Raw genomic sequence first — 18,085 nt, 5'->3', positions numbered from 1 at the left:
ACATTTTGATAGATACATGAATAGGCAGGGAATAGAGGGATTTGGAATGCGTAGAGTCAAAAGGTTTTTAGGTTAGAAAGGTGTTATGTGTCAGCACAGGCTTGGTGAGCTGAAGGTCCCGTTCCAGCATTGTACTGTTCTTCGTTCTTTGAGAGGTCGAGTAGGTTGATCTTGTACTGATTAAGGTTAGAATAATGAGAGGAGATAAAATATACTGGGGTTTGACAAGGCAGACGTGGAAAGGTTGTTTCCCTTGCAGGAGAGTCCCAGACAAAAGCGCGGACAGTGATGGGGAGAAATTTCTTCTCTCAGAGAGGAGTGAATCCTTGGAATTCATTGCCACAGAGGCTGAGGCATTAAGCACATTGAGGGCTGAGATGGATAGGTTTTTAATCAGGCAGAGGAATTAAGGATTATGGGGGAAAGGCAGGAAAGTGGAGTTCAGGATTATCAGATTAGCCATGATCACGTTAAATGGCAGAGTCGATGGGCTGAATGGTCTACTTCTATCCCCTACACCCTAAGGTCTCAGAATATGGGTTTGAACCCCAACGTGACAGACAGCTAAATTCAAATTCAATTTACAAAACCTAGAAATAAAAGTCAGTGTATATGTTGTAGAAACCCACCTAGTTCACTAATTCTTTTGGGGAAGGAGGGACTGACCTACATGTGACTCTAGACTGATGAGAAACATCATTGATTCTTAATATCCTCTGAACAATTAGGGTGAACAACAATTGCTGGCCTCTCTAGCAAAGTCATCATCCCATATGTGAATAAAACAAGTCCTGAAAGGTGTGTTTCTGATACTTGGATAAAGCACTACACTCTCCATTGAGAGAAAATGATTTCTCTCAACCTACCTTATCTGTCTGCTTTAATCTCTTGAAAGCTTCAAAATCACTCCATACCTTTCTAAATTCCAAGAAATACAGTCATAATTTTCAGTCACTGGGCCAGAGTCCTGAAATTCCCTTCCGAACATGGTCCCTATGTTTTTTTTAGATTAGATTACTTACAGTGTGGAAACAGGCCCTTCGGCCCAACAAGTCCACACCGACCCGCCGAAGCGCAACCCACCCATACCCCTACATTTACCCCTTACCTAACACTACGGGCAATTTAGCATGGCCAATTCACCTGACCCGCACATCTTTGGGTTGTGGGAGGAAACCGGAGCACCCGGAGGAAACCCACGCAGACACAGGGAGAATGTGCAAACTCCACACAGACAGTCGCCTGAGGCGGGAATTGAACCCAGGTCTCTGGTGCTGTGAAGCAGCAGTGCTAACCACTGTGCCACCGTGTCTTGAGGGCACCAGTAGTTTAGTGAGACAACCCAACACTATCTGTCCAGGGAATCTAGGGATGCGCAATAAATAACAAAGAACATGAATTGCTGAAAAAGCTCAGCAGAACTGGCAGTATCTGTGGAGAGAAGTAAGAGCCAATGTTTTGGGTCAAGTGACCATTCCTCAGAATGTTAACTCTGGCTTCTCTCCACAGGTGCTGCTCGACCTGCTGAACTCTGCTAACAATTTCTGCTTTCGTTTCTGATGTACAGCATTCACAGATTTTATTTTTTGGTTTTTACAGCCAACACTGTCCTTCAAACAAGAGAACTCTCGCAGGGGTCACGTGAAATCTGACCTCCAACGGATTTTGCCAACTCTGCGGTTACTGCAGGTATTAATAAAGGTGAATCTCTGCAGTAAATCAGTCAAAGCCTGTTCATGATAGCAAGATGTTTTGTCAGCTCCACACGAACTCCTTATACCTTTCAACATTGATGATCCTTCTATTTCATAGTGCTGTTTCTGATACTCTGTTTAAAGTGACATCTCTTCTTACAAATTAGAAGTGTTGATTGGTGCTTTCTAGATGCTGCCTGTGCGGTTTAGTATTCGACATGTAAACATACAAGAAATTAATGCCACAAGGAGGGATTTTGTTTCTTCAATGGTGTTCTCCTGGGACATGGCCCAGGATTAAAGAAACAGGATCCACTTTATTCAGGAATATCTTTCGAGTTCATAGTCGTTGTGTTAGGCACTGCGGTTCAAGAAGCCATTCAAGTGCAGGGGGAGAATAACAGATTGCACTGGGCGTAGCGGGCTTGATATTATTCTCTGCAGCAAAGACCAAGAGTAAAAAATGAGGTCTGCAGATGCTGGAGATCACAGCTGCAAATGTGTTGCTGGTCAAAGCACAGCAGGCCAGGCAGCATCTCAGGAATAGAGAATTCGACGTTTCGAGACCAAGAGCTGAGGAAATTCGACGCTACTGGCCCAAGTGTTCAGGACGGGACAGGAATTTGCCATGTGAAGTAGAGGAACCAGTTGAACTTGCAGAGATAGGTTAAGGGGAGGTTCTAAAGGATATCTGGAGAATCTACTTAGGCATATTTGCAAGAAGGAGGCCAAGAGCAACACTTAAGGTACTTCAGATGCTAAGAAGGATGTTGTGATTCTTGAGGAAGTGCTACAAAGACTGAGTGCTGGGATGCCAGGAAGGGAGACTGAATCAGTTAAGATTATACTCACCTGAGTTTAGACGAGTGAGGGGGACCTATCAAATTGTTGTGGTTCTGTTCGCCAAGCTGGGAATTTGTTTTGCAGACGTTTCGTCCCCTGTCTAGGTGACATCCTCAGTGCTTGGGAGCCTCCTGTGAAGCGCTTCTGTGATGTTTTCTCCAGCATTTATAGTGGTTTGTATCTGCCGCTTCCGGTTGTCAGTTCCAGCTGTCCGTTGCAGTAGTCGGTATATTGGGTCCAGGTCGATGTGCTTATTGATTGAATCTGTGGATGAGTGCCATGCCTCTAGGAATTCCCTGGCTGTTCTCTGTTTGGCTTGTCCTATAATAGTAGTGTTGTCCCAGTCGAACTCATGTTGCCTGTCTTCTGAGTGTGTGGCTACTAAGGATAGCTGGTCGTATAACACTACTATTATAGGACAAGCCAAACAGAGAACAGCCAGGGAATTCCTAGTGGCATGGCACTCATCCACAGATTCAATCAATAAACACATCGACCTGGACCCAATATACCGGCCACTGCAGCGGACAGCTGGAACTGACAATCGGAAGCGGCAGATACAAATCACTATAAATGCCGGAGAAAACATCACAGAAGCGCTTCACAGGAGGTTCCCAAGCACTGAGGATGTCACCTAGACAGGGGACGAAACGTCTGTAACACAAATTCCCAGCTTGGTGAACAGAACCACAACAACGAACACCCGAACTACAAATCTTCTCCCAAACTTTGAAAACCTATCAAATTCCAACAGGACAAGACAGTAAACACGTGAAGGATGTTCCCAATGATCACGGAGTCTGAACCAGGGGGCACAGTCCAAAGAAACAGGTAGGCCATTTTGGAATGAAATGAGGAGAGTGTGGGTAGTCTGTGGAATTTGAAATACCTCAGCAGAGCTGGTATCCCGTCACCAAGTCACCCCTGACACTGATCCAGCTCCCTCAGAGCCAGCTCTCATTGTGAACAGAACTTCTGACACTGCTTCTCAAAACTTGCTAACTCCTGTTCTTCTCTGCCAGACTAATAGCCCCAATCAGGGAACTCATATTCTATGAGGTCCACCTGGCTGACTTCATTACAAGTATTGCCCAATTCTCTGTCACAGAGAGTGGTTGAGGCCAAACATTTGAATGTTTTCAAGAAAGACTTAGAAATATATCTAAAGGGGTCAATGTGTATGGGGAGAAAGCAGGAACAGGGGACTGAGTTGATTGATCAGCCATGATCATATTGAATGGTGGACCAGACTTGAGGGGCTGAATGATCTACTCCTACTTCTATTTTCTATATTTTGATGATTCTACTGTATTTATCTCAAATATTGAACTCAGCTGAAGAGTAACCTCCATATGAGTCCCAATTTTGACCTTTTACCTCCTTCACAATGCAGACCTGTATGTGGAAGAGATTCTTCTCAGACTGAGGGCAGTGGGGAACATGGATGGGGACTGATACTGAAGGGAGTGCAAATACAAACACACATCTTTCTGCTAGCAAGGAGGGTATTGCTTACACCCAGCTTGCTCTCCCTCCACCAGTGCCACAACTCTCCTGAAATCAATACAAGTTTTATTCTGTGAAATGTTCCTTGCAGCTCAACAGAGGATTTAATTAGTACCTCATGACTCTAATCCAACTTGCATTCATTAAAAGAAAATAAATGACAAATCCACTTGGTCCTGATCATCTGTGGAAGGAATCCATAATTTTGGAAGTTAGAACCCTGGATGGTGTAACACAGAAAGGTATTAGAGGGTGTTTTATTCATTTAACAGCCCAGCATGTCATTCAGAAACAGCCCAATAGTCTTCCAAACCAAGTCTGAAGTCCCATCACCGATGCTCTGCTGTGAAATTTATCAGTCAGTGTTCACTGAGCAAGATTAATTGTCACACGTCCACAAACAGCCACTCCCTCCACCACCAATACTCAGTAGCAGCTGTGCGTACCAACTACAAGATGCACTGCAGAAATTCACCAAGGCCTCTTAGGCAACACTTTCAAAACTCATGATCACTTCCATGTTGAAGAATAAGAGCAGCAGATACATAGGAACACCACTCCCTGCAAGTGCCTCACTCACCATCCTAGTTTGAAAATAAATCATCGTTCCTCAGTGTCGTCAGATCAAAATCGTGGAAATCCCTCCCTAAGGCATTGTGGGTCTACCTAGAGCACATGGACTGCCGTGCCTTAAGAAGGCAGCTTACCATCACTAACAGATACTAAAACCTTTCAAGAGCTGACAGATTTAGTTAAGGAATGTTACAACACAAGTCTCCTCTAATTCAAGGGGCAACTAGGGACAGACAATAAACGCTGGCCCAGCCAGCGACACCCACATCCTATGAGTGAATAAATAAAAAGTCATGATAAAGAGTAAAGTGCCAACTGACCAATACAAGTCAGTAGTGGTCACATTGGACAGACAACTGGGTCAAATGTTGCCACTGGCGATCACATAACCATTTCAGCCACTTTAGCTGAAAAAGGTGCAGCACTCCAAAAGCTTGTGATTGCAAATAAACCTGGTGGACTTGTACCTGATTTCACATGACTTCTGACTTTGTCCACCCCAGTCCAACACTGGCACCTCCACATCGTTTCAATAGGAGCAGTATTTTTTTATTATTCTTCCGCGGTTGGAGGCATCACTGGTGAGCCCGGTCTTTGGTGCCCATCCCTAATTACCCCATGAACTGAGTGGCTCGCTCAACTATATCAGATGGTGGTCAAACGTCAACAATATTGCTTTGGGTCTGGAATCTCATGTAGACCAGAGTGAGTCAGAACAGCAGATGAGGCAATGGTGTGTCAGTATTGTTGGTCGAGTAGCCATAAAAAGACCACCTGCAAGGTCCTGGGCACCATGGTTCACATCCCACTGTGGCAGATTGTGGAATTCAATAAAATCTAGATTTTTTTACTTTAAACATCTATTAATGATATTTGCAAAATGCTATTGATGCAGTTTAGGAAAGGACATCTGCCTTCCTTACCTGGCGTGGTCTCCATGTAACATGGTTGACTCTTAACTGCCCTATGGGCAATTAGGGATGGGCAATAGGTCTGGTCTAGCAAGTGATGCCCACACATTTAATGAAAAAATAAAACAAAACTCATTCCCGAAAGAGTATAGGTGAACCCGGGGGTTTTACGACAGTTGCTTCATGGTCACCACTCAATTAGCTTTTAATCCTAGCTTGATAAAGTCCAGCCTAATGACACCCATGTCGCCACTGTCTATTATCTTTGATTTACCAATGTCCTCCAGAGGAAGGAAATCTCTACTCTAAATCATTGTGTCTGTTTTCTTTAGTGAGAACTAACCATGTAAACCCACTATGCTGTAATTATGTTGAGTTGAACTGAAGAAGGGCCACAGGGCTCAAAACATTAACTCTGTCTTCTCTCCACAGATGCTGCCAGACCTGCTGATTCTTTTCCAAGATTTTTTTAAATTTAGTTCAAAAGCTTCTGGGCAGTTGAAAGGAGGCCTGGCTGAATGCATATGCAATTATAGTTTCTCCTAGAAAAGGAGATTGTTTGGAGCAGTTAATGCTGTGTAAAGGTTTCAGTTGTGAAAATATCAAGACCAGAAGTGTTTGGTTAGAATGCTGTAAATTGTTAAAAGACTGAGAAAGTTTGAGCTCTCAGATGTGTGAGTATTCCAGTGAAATTACTTTACATTCACACAACAGGATCTGAGAAGAGGCAGCTAAGGTAGAGTTACAGATTTGATAAGAAAAGAAAATCTGTCTGGACTTCTGTTAAATTGAAGGTGATGGTGTTGGAGAGAAGATGGGATTTTATTTCTTTGTTGTGTATTTTGAATGTTTTCAAACTGTGTGATACTTAGATGCTTAGTTTGTATCATTTTGTTTTCTTTTTTACATCTTTTGTGCAATAAACTTCTGCTTTATTGATAAAGCAAATTTGCAGTCTTGTGTGCTTATGTCCCAGTGGAAGTATATCAAATGAAGCAAGAAACAAGACTTATCAAGCCAGATTTCACCCTGGGATATGGTTTAGATTAGATTACTTACAGTGTGGAAACAGGTCCTTTGGACCAACAAGTCCACACCGACACGCCGAAGCGAAACCCACCCATATTTGCCCCTTACCTAACACTATGGGCAATTTAGCATGGCCAGTTCACCTGGCCTGCACATCTTTGGACCATGGGAGGAAACCGGAGCAAACCCACGCGGACACAGGGAGAATGTGCAAACTCCACACAGTCAGTCACCTGAGGCAGGAATTGAACCCAGGTCTCTGATGCTGTGAGGCAGCAGTGCTAACCACTGTGCCACCATGCCGCCCACAGTTTGTCCAGTAGTAACATTGACAGGAATCAAAGGAACACAAGAACAGGGATAGCCCACTGAACCTGACCCACTATTCAATATAATCAAGTTTGGTTGAATATTTGATGCCTTTAAAACTGAAAGAACTGTGGATGCTGAAATCAGAAACAAAACCAGAAATTGCTGGAAAAGCTCTGGCAGCATCTGTGGAGAGATATCAGAGTTAACGTTGTGGGTCCAGCGACCCTTCCTCAGAGCCCTTCCTTGACTTTGATGCCTTTAACCTCATCACTCCCATTACCTTTTACACCACTGGTAAACAGAAATTTATCATTTTCTGCTTTAACTACACTCAAAGACTGAGGTCTCACAGCCCTCTGAGTTTCAGAATTCCAAAGATTTACACAACCCTCTGAGTAAAACAATTTCCCAGTCATAAATGGCATCCCTCTTATTTTTAAATTGAGCCCCCTGATTGTAGACTTCCCACCCAGGGGAAATATCTTACGCTGCACCCATCCTGTCTATCCCTTTAAATATTTTGAAAGTTTCAATGCGGTCACCTCCAAAACTTTACCTCTGGAGAGCACAGGGCAAGTTTAACTAATGTCTCTTCACGGGACAGCCCTGCCTTCCCAGCAACAATCTGGTGAGCATTTGTTGCACCCACTCTGGCAATAATACATTTCCTTAGATAAAGAAACCCAAGCTGAACACTGCACTCCACATGCAGTCCAACCAAGCTTCATAGTCTAACCGCGAGCAGTCCAACCAGGCTTCTATACAATTGAAGCAAGATTTTACTATTGCTGTACGTAAATCCTCTTGTGATAATGGTTACCATTCCATTAGCCTTTCTAATAGCTTTCTGAACCTGCAAATCAGCGTCTTACCGACAAACACACCTAAGTTCCTTTGTACATCTAGACTTTCCAACCTCTTACCATTTAAGAAATAATTTGCACATCTGTTCCTCTTCCTAAAGTGCATAACTTCAATTTCTCCAAATTATATTCCATCTGCCATGTTTTTGCCCACTCACTAAGCCTGTCCAAATCCCCCTGAAGGCAATTTACATCTTCTTCAATGCACACATGCTCACTCAGCTTTTTATCATCCACAAATTTGGAAATATTACATTTGGGCCCCTCATTCAAATCATTGATATATATTGGGAACAGCTGGTGGGCAAGTCCTGATCCCAGCATAGCATGGGAATGACCCATTTACTCCAACTCGGCTTTCTTGTCTGTCTGTCAGCCAATCCTTAATTTATGCCAGTATTTTATCCCCAACCCCATGTGATTTCTTTTTTTTTGCCAACCAACCTAACACTATTCCCTGGGATTAAGTGAACAAGATGTGATTTGATTGAAACTTACATTTTGTTTAAAGGAATTGAATAGTGTAAACAGTGGGAGGATGCTTCTATATCTGGGGTGGGGGAGTCTAGAAAACAGTATCATAGCCTCAGAATAAGGGACTGGCTATTAAGCTCAGAGATGAGGAGAAGGTTTTCCATTCAAAAGCATGGAATTTTCTCACCTGGTGCATTGTAGATGCTGTAATGTTGAGTGCATTCAAGATAGATTTTGAGATAGTTGGGGATACAATGGAAACTATGGAGTTTGGGATTGGGTTGGGATGGTACAGTCATAGTGTCATAGAGCTGTACAGCATGGAAATAGACCCTTCGGTCCAACCCGTCCATGCCGACCAGATATCCCAACCCAATCTAGTCCCACCTGCCAGCACTTGGCCCATATCCCTCCAAACCCTTCCTATTCATATTCCCATCCAAATGCCTTTTAAATGTTGCAATTGTACCAGCCTCCACCACTTCCTTTGTCAGCTCATTCCATACATGTACCACCCTCTGCATGAAACAAACTGCACTTTAGGTCTCTTTTATATCTTGCCCCTCTCACCCTAAACCCATGCCCTCTTGTTCTGGACTCCCAGGGAAAAGGTTTTGTCTATTAATCCTATCCATGCCCCTCATAATTTTGTAAACCTTTATAAGGTCACTCCTCAGCCTCTGATGCTCCCAGAGAAAACTGCCCCAGCATGTTCAGCCTCTCCCTATAGCTCAAATCCTCCAACCCTGGCAACATCCTTGTAAATTTTGTCTGAACCCTTTCAAGTTTTACAACGTCTTTCAGGATAGGAAGGAGACCAGAATTGCACACAATATTCCATCAGTGGCCTAATCAATGGCCTGTACAGACGCAACATGACCTCCCAACTCCTGTACTCAATACTCTGACCAATGAAAAATAGCATACCAAACGCCTTCTTCACTATCCTATCTACCTGCGACTCCACTTTCAAGGAGCTATGAACCTGCACTCCAGGGTCTCTTTGTTCAGCAACACTCCCTAGGACCTTACATTAAGTGTATAAGTCCTGCTAAGATTTGCTTTCCCAAAATGCAGCACCTCGCATTTATCTGAATTAAACTCCATCTGCCACTTCTCAGCCCATTGGCCCATCTGGTCAAGATCCAGATGAGGTGAAAATTCAATCAAGGCCTTGTTGAATGGCAAAGGACCAAACACAGTAGGGCAAATCTCCCTACTCCTGCTCCTACTTCTTAGACTCATACTGAGTGATATTGGCAGTCATGTCAAGTCCACGTCTTTAGTGTCATTCAATCATGGCATGTTGGTATCACTAGTCAGATCAGTATTTATTGTCCTGGAGAAAGGGCAATATTGCCCTTCAGCTTCTTGAACAGCTACAATCCACATATTATGGAGACACCCACAGTTCTGTTAATGAAGGGGTTCCGGGATTTTGACCTGGCAACAGTGAAGGAATGGGCGATCTGTTTCCACGTCAGGATGGTTAGTAGGTTGGAGGGGAGCATGCAGGGGGTAGCGCTCCAATGTATCTGCTGCGATCGTCCTTCTAGATGGAAGTGGTCGTGGGTTTGGGAAGGTTGTCTGAGGAGCCTTGGTGAATTTCTGCGGTGCATTTTGCAGATGGTACACACTGCTGCCAGTGAGCATCAGTGGTGGAGGGAGTGAATATTGTAGGCTGCTTTGCTCTAAATGGTGTTGAGATTCTTGAATGCTGTTGGAGTTGCACTCATCCAGGCATGAAAAGCAGTTTGGGTGATGTAGTATAGGGTGAAATAACATGGTGGTACAAGCAAATGTCCACATCTCTGGCTAGCAACCAGTTGGGAGAACTATCATATTTCCCTGTCCACCCTCGGAAGTGGGAATATGAAGATGGTTGACATCCCTCCTCATAGTTGAGGTTTCATTTGCTGAAACCTGCGATGTAACCTGATGTTTGCATCACCTTCTGGGACAGATTCTCACCAGCTTCTGGCTTTAGCCAGAGCTGAAACGCACCAACGCATTCCAACTTCACACCTGATTACCCACATGGCATCTTAGCACACTCTTCCATGCCCGTCAATATTCCTAAACCAAGCTTGTGACCATTTGTCAAGATCCTAGGCAACTTCAAGCCCTGGAAATGATCCAGTGGCCCATGTGACAACCCCAACAAATTATTCCTTTGGGAAATGGATGGGAGCTCATTTGAGAGGGTTTAATTACTGAGTGGTGGGGTGGGGGGATGGATATGGGCAGGATGGAGGGGGGTTTGGGTTTGAAATGTTAATCAGGGCATCTGTCCTCGTGTGATTTGAGGTTGATGCAATGTGTGTTCGAGCAGCTCAGAGTGCGGCTTCAATAGGTAGCACTGAAACAGTAACCCCTTCAGAGAACAGTTCATGTACAGGCTGTTCTGCTATAGTGCTTGTTTCATCAACGTAAATTCGTTGTAACACGATTGACAAATAGGGACGCTGTTTCTAAAGCATGAACTTTTAAAACGTGTTGGTTAAAGCGCGATTGCAACACCAACACTTTAAATGTTGTCAAGCGATTCTTGCATAGCGGGGGGGCGCACAGGAACATGACTATCACTGTGTAGAAGAAATTAGATTAAACTCTGAGCATTAAAGCAAATGTGTCCTTTGATCGCTACATGTCACTCCTCCTTGAGAACCTGATATAGATGATTCTGATATAATGCGATAATACTGCTTCTGCGTCATCTCACGTTATAAGGAAATTGCATAATAGGATCGTCATTTAAACCAGTGGGACCAGAATCACGTTATAGCCAATAAGATTAAGAAAAGTTCACATTCTACAAATCATCGAAATTCTTCAATTGCGTTAAAGTCAATTCACGTTGAAGAGACACGCGGTATAGCAGAACCAGCCGTACATGATCCGATTTAGCTCATACCTTGCTGCAGGATTTTCCGGAAGTACTTGTTGTGGATGGTACAGTTCCACCTTCGGTTTCGGAACTGGAACTGGCACTCCCGCACCCCCAGCCTGGCTCCTTTCGCCACCTCACTCACGATCTCCGGCTCAGTCTGACACAGCTGAGCCTGCTTCCCCGCCAGCCGCTTGGTTTTCCGGCAGATACTGTTCGGGTCCATCACCAGGGGACTTCCCACTGCCCTGCGGCCGAAACAGAAGTGGTTCTTTTTTTTTTAAAAATCAACACAATTTTGACCTCAAATGTTGATCCCTCATCAAGGCGACTTCACTTTTATCAAAAGTGGGGAGAACTTTTTATTTTATTCATTCATGAGGGGAGTTTGTCACTGGCTAGGTCAGCATTTATTGCCCATCCCTAATTTTCTCAGAGGGCAGTTAGGAGTCAGCCACATTGCTGTGGGTCTGGAGTCACATGTAGGCCAGACCATTTAAGGAAGGCAGTTTCCTTCCCTAAAGGAAATAAGTGAACCATTTGGGTTTTTACTAACAATGGGTTCACGGTCATCATTGGATTCTTAATTCTGGATTTATATTGAATTCACCTTCCAACATCTGTTGTGGCAGGATTCAAACCCAGGTCCCCAGAACATTGCCTGGGTGTCTAGATTAACAGGCCAGCGATAGTACGCAATAGGCCATTGCCTGCCTGAAGGAGATTCACAAGTATTGAACAGTTTGAACTATTGGCAGTGACTGTACAGAGAGCAACTGTTTCCTCTGGAAAAGACAGAGCTAAGACAAGACCCAATAAGGTGCTGGAAAATGGTGAGTTTGGCTAAATGCATTCCCACTTGAAAAGTGACCATAGCCATAACATTACAAATACATAATGGTCACTAGTAAATCCAATAAGGAGATCAGGAGAAATGTTTTTAACCAGGAAGGTCAGGAGATGGAATACAAGGGGCAGTTGAGGGGATCCAGATAAACACGAGAGAGAAAGCACAGAGGAGTATGGCAAACTGGTCAGACCATAGATCATAAGAAACATGAACAGGAGTAGGCCATTTGGCCCCTCAAGCCTGCTCTGCCATTCAGTAGAATCATGGCTGATTTAACATTCCTCAAGTCCACTTTCCTTATAATCCTTGATTCCTGAAGTGATCAAAAATCTCTCTATTTCAGCCTTAAATGTACACAAGGACTCTGCCTCCACAGCTCCCTGTGGCAAGGAATTCCAAGACTCACAAACCTCTGAGAGAAGGGTTAAGTGTGCAGGTTAGGTGTGCAGGTTAGGCGTGCAGGTTAGGTGTGCAGGTTAGGTGTGCAGGTTAGGTGTGCAGGTTAGGCGACTGGCAATGCTAAATTGCCCAAAGAGTTCAGGAATGTGTAGGTTAGGTGCATTAGTCAGTCGCAAATATAGGATAGGGGAATGGGTCTGGGTGGGTTACTCTTCGGACGATCAGTGTGGACTTGTCGGGCTGAAGGACCTATTTCCATACAGTAGGGCTTCTAAAAAAAGAAGAAATTCCTTCTCATTTCAGTCTTAAACTAGTGTCCCTTTATTCTGAGACTATGCCCTCTTGTACTAGACTCTCCCATGAGGGGAAATAACCTTTCAGCATTTATCCAGTCAAGCTCTTTAAGAATCCTATACATTTCTAAATGTCATGTTATGGTTATGTTTCCGTGGATCATGGTTAGGAGAACTTTGAAAGGCTGGTCATGGCATTAATCAACTCTAGCCTCCCCACTACTCTTGACCCACTCTAAGTTGCCTATCAGACCATGTCAGAAGCCATATCATTTACCCTTCACCCCTCCCTAGAACACCTTGACACCAAGAACAGCAATGTAAGAATCCTACACATTGATTACAGTTCAACACTATTATCCCCTTGAGACTGATTAATAAACATTGTGATCTTGGACTAAGCCCCACTCTCCGCAACTGGATCCTCAGTTTCCTGATTCACAGGCCACAATCAGTGAAGATTGAGGACAATTCTTCATCTTCATTAACATTCAACACTGGAGCCAACCAAGGGTGCATACTCAATCCCCTACTGGACTTACTGTATACCCATGACTGCGTCGCCAAATACCAGATTAGCGCTATTTACAAGTTCGTTGATGACATCCCCATAGTTGGTCGAATCTCAGATGGCAACAAAACAGACTAAAGACGGAAGTGGAAGACTGGAAAAATGGTGCACTGTGAACAACCTAGCTCTCAATGCCGGCAAAACCAAGGAACTCATTTTTGACTTTCAGCGGGATGTTACTCATACCCCCGTACACATTAACAGCACAGAGGTGGAACAAGTGGAGAGTGTCAAGCTCCTGGGAGTGGTCATCCACAACAAGCTTTCTTGGACTCTTCATGTGGAAGCACTGGTTACAAAGGCCCAACCAGAGGTCTCTTCTTCCTCAGGCAGCTGAGAAAATTTGGCATGACGGCGATTACCCTTGCCAATATTTATAGGTGCGCCATCGAGAGCATTCTGTCTGGGTGTATCACTACCTGGTATGGCAACTGTACCATTTGAGATCGGAGACGGTTACAGAGAGTGGTAAATTGGCCCAGACAATCACAAAGCTCAACCTCCCATCTATAGAATCCATCTGCCAGGCCTGCTGTCAAGGAGAGGCCACCAGCATTCTCAAAGATCCATCCCACCCTGGCAATGTTTTTCTACAACCTCTACCATCAGAGAGAAGGGACAGAAGCCTGAACACACACACCAGCCGGTTTCAAAACAGTTCCTACCCTACTGTTGTTAGAATACTGAATGGACTCACAAACTCTTAACATTCACCTGTACCTGTGTTTTTGTTTTTGCCGCTGTTCACCTATTATTTACTTATCAATGCCACTTCACTCTGTGATCTGCCTGTATTGCTCACAAGAAAAGCTTTTTACTGTGACCCCGGTACATGTGACAATAAAGTCAATTCAATTCAATTCAATTCACCTGGAGCATGAATGCTGGCAGGAGCCAGATGGACCGAATGGCCTGTTTTTTCTGCTGTTGATTTGGTGTTAGATGTGTTTCAGCACATCTCTCACCATCTTGAGATGCTGGGACTATAACCTGGAAAAACATTTGCTGCCTGTTGGACTAGTATGAGCCTCATTTAATTACAAAATGCATGCACACACATCCACACACACAAATATCAAACATGCAGCCACATGATCAACAGCTCTGTTTTAAATCAAAGATTAATCCCCAGTGTGCCCCCATGGAATCTTTAGCAGCTCTGCAAAAAGGCATAGGCACAGGCAAACTCTGCCGGATTCTCTGACCATGCTTGAACTCCCTTTACCAACACACAGAGAAAATCTCTGTCTGACAGTAAACTGGAGGGGGAGGTGCGTCAGGGATTGGTGTGAGAGGTACTGCTCATTTCTTCCCCTGAGAAATGCATAACCCAATTGCCATGATGCATTGGTGCACTTCAGTAATACCCAGGCATTAATCACTCAGGAATGAGTTCCCTAGCGCATCCCGGTCCTCATGGGGAGCTACAGAACAAAGGTGAAAGGGTGATATGTACAAAGTTAAAAATCACCCAACATCAGGTTATAGTCCAACAGGTTTAATTGGATGCACTAGCTTTCGGAGCGACGCTCCTTCATCAGGTGGTTGTATGTATGTCCACACATATCCATATACACACGGATATTTGTCATGTGCATATACATAGGAGCATATGTAAGAGTAGGGAAGTATTGTCACAGTTGGAGAAAGCATTGGTGAGCCCATAAGATATCAGAGCAGAGTTAGACCATTTGGCCCATCGAGTCTATTCCACCTTTCAATCATGGTTGATATGTTTCTCAACCCCATTCTCCCCATAACCTTGATCCCCTTACTAATCAAGAACCTACCCATCCCTGTCTTAAATACACTCAATGACTTGGCCTCCACAGCCCTCTGGCTGAAGAAATTCCTCCTTATCTCAGTCCTTCACTAGATTATTGCGTACAATTCTGGAGGATGTAATTGCATTGGAGGCTGTGCACAAGAGGTTCACTAGATTGATTTCAGAGATGGAAAGCTTGTCTTTGGAGGAGAGTTTGAGCAGGTTAGGCATACACTGACTAGAGTTAGAAAGATGGAAGGACATCTAACTGAGATATATCAGATGCAGAAGGGATTGGACAAAGTGGACTTATTGTGGTTCTGTTCGCCAAACTGGAAGTTTTTGTTGCAAACGTTTCATCCCCTGGCTAGGCGACATCATCAGTGCTTTGGAGCCTCCTGCGAAGCGCTTCTTTGATATTTCTTCCGGTATTTATAGTGGTCTGTCCTTGCCGCTTCCGGGTGAACAACTCACTAGAACAAAGGACCCGATACCCAACATGAGCAAAACTAATGTAGTTTACAAAATACCATGCAAGGACTGCACAAAACACTATATAGGACAAACAGGAAGACAGCTAACAATCCGCATACATGAACATCAACTAGCCACGAAAAGACACGACCAGCTATCCCTAGTAGCCACACACGCAGACAACAAGCAACATGAATTCGACTGGGAAAATACTACTATCATAGGGCAAGCCAGACAGAGAACAGCCAGGGAATTCCTAGAGGCATGGCATTCATCCACAAACTCCATCAACAAACACATCGACCTGGACCCAATATACCAATCACTACAGCGGACAGCTGAAACTGACACCCGGAAGCGGCAAGGACAGACCACTATAAATACCGGAAGAAACATCAAAGAAGCGCTTCCCAGGAGGCTCCAAAGCACTGATGATGTCGCCTAGCCAGGGGATGAAACGTTTGCAACAAAAACTTCCAGCTCGGCGAACAGAACCACAACAACGAGCACCCGAGCTACAAATCTTCGCACAAACCTTGAAAGTGGACTTAGAGAGGATGTTAGCTTTTCCGCGGCAACATAGAATGAGAGGTCATAGTTTTAGACAAAGTAATTGGCGGATTCAAAAGAGAAATGAGGAAGAATTGATTCTGTCAAAGGGTTGTGAATCTGTGGAATTCATTCTCCCGGAGTGTGGCAAATACTGGGACATTGAATAAATTTAATGAGGAGATTTGAAACTGGTGATGGGCTGAATGGTTATGGAGAGCAGGCAAGAAAGTGGAGTTGAGGCCAAGATGGGATTAGTCATGATCGTATTGAATGATGGAGCAGGCTCAAGGAGCTGATGGCCTACTCCTGCTCCTAGCTCTTATGTGCTGGTTCTTATGTAATACACATCTGCCTATTAATATTTTAAATCCTTATGATTAATGGACATGTCCAGTAAGCATGGCACATTTCTAGATCTATTTTCCATGTTTCCATGCTTTCATGCCCCACTTGGCTCAAAGGAAGGAGAGTTACCAACCAAACAATGGGAAAATTCACCCCCCTCTCTTTCCAGTTTCATTTCTAACTCTTCCATGCAACATAGGCATTATTAGCAAGAATGGTCCATCCCTAACTGCCCTTAAGCTGAGTGCATTGCTCGAACATTGCAGAGGGTAGTTAACATGGTCACCATGACTGAGAGAACCTCTACATTCCAGAATTCTCATGTTATTCACCAAAGTCTAATTCCACCAGCGTGGGGTTGGAGCCTGTGTTCCCAGAGGCTGCTAGTTCTGTGATTGTGCTAATAAAGGTATACAGGAAAGCCACACACACACAGACCAAGTCCTGAACTATGAAAGCAACCACCCCAACACACACAAAAGAAGTTGCATCAGGACACTATTCAAAAAGGCCACAACACACTGCAGTACACCAGAACTGCAAAAAGAGGAAGAAGAACACCTATACAATGTATTTGCCAAAAACGGATACCCGCACAATTTCATCAACAGATGCCTAAGGGAAAGACAATGGAATGAGTACATGCCGCAACCCAAAGGACTAGCCACACTACCATACATCAGGAGCATTTCTGAACTGACAGCCAGACTATTGCGACCATTAGGACTCATAACAGCACACAAACCAACAGCCACTCTCAGACAACAACTCACCAGAACGAAGAACCCGATACCCAGCATGAGCAAAAACCAATGTGGTGTACAAAATCCCATGCAAGGACTGCACAAAACACTACAGAGGACAAACAGAAAGGCAGCTAACGATCCGCATCCATGAACACCAACTAACCACGAAACGACATGACCAGCTATCCTTAGTAGCCACACACGCAAATGACAAGCAACATGAATTCGACTGGGACAACACTACTAATATAGGACAAGCCAAACAGAGAACAGCCAGGGAATTCCTAGAGGCATGGCACTCATCCACAGATTCAATCAATAAGCACATCGACCTGGATCCAATATACCAACCACTGCAACGGACAGCTGGAACTGACAACCGGAAGCGGCAGATTCAAACCACTATAAATGCCGGAGGAAAGATCACAGAAGCGCTTCACAGGAGGCTCCCAAACACTGAGGATGTCACCTAGACAGGGGACGAAACGTCTGCAACAGAAATTCCCAGCTTGGCGAACAGAACCACAACATTGTGCTAATAAGCTACCATCATTCCAGTTATCAGTTCACCATGGCCCCTGGAGAATTCCAGGTCCTGGGAACAACTGGTAGAGACTAGGCAAAATAGGCCACTTGAATTGAATTGAATTAAATTGAATTGAATTTATTGTCAGGTGTACCAAGGCACAGTGAAAAGCTTTGTCTTGAGAGCAATACAGGCAGATACAGAGTTAAATAACATAGATAAGTAAATAATAGGTAAACAGCAGCAAAACAAAAACACACTTCAGAGGGTATTGAAATAATGATACATCTTTATAGCAACATCTTATTATCAACCTCCTCACAGGTTCACTCAGAGCCTCCAGGCCACCTGCCCAGAAGTAGGGAAACTACCACTGCATCACAAGAACCTAACATAGTCTGCTTTGGGTTCTTCACCCTTCAGAACCACCAGGTAGTCTCTCAAATGGAAGTCACTCTCCCAAAGCATCAAA

General features: G+C 44.2%; 1 protein-coding gene across 1 annotated transcript in view; it reads right to left on the bottom strand.

Annotated features, from left to right (window-relative positions):
• LOC132817723 (protein Wnt-6-like) overlaps positions 1-18,085 on the bottom strand; it is a 107,997-nt gene that overhangs the window by 46,299 nt on the left and 43,613 nt on the right. The window contains exon 2 of the mRNA XM_060828263.1: positions 11,120-11,340. Within this exon, the coding sequence (XP_060684246.1) occupies positions 11,120-11,340 (221 nt within the window). The remainder of the gene's footprint in view (positions 1-11,119; positions 11,341-18,085) is intronic.

Source organism: Hemiscyllium ocellatum, chromosome 7 (assembly GCF_020745735.1).
Source record: "Hemiscyllium ocellatum isolate sHemOce1 chromosome 7, sHemOce1.pat.X.cur, whole genome shotgun sequence".
In the NCBI taxonomy this organism is placed as follows: domain Eukaryota; kingdom Metazoa; phylum Chordata; class Chondrichthyes; order Orectolobiformes; family Hemiscylliidae; genus Hemiscyllium; species Hemiscyllium ocellatum.
The sequence above is the reverse complement of the archived record's forward strand: the minus strand, read 5'-3'. Positions and strand labels throughout refer to the sequence as shown.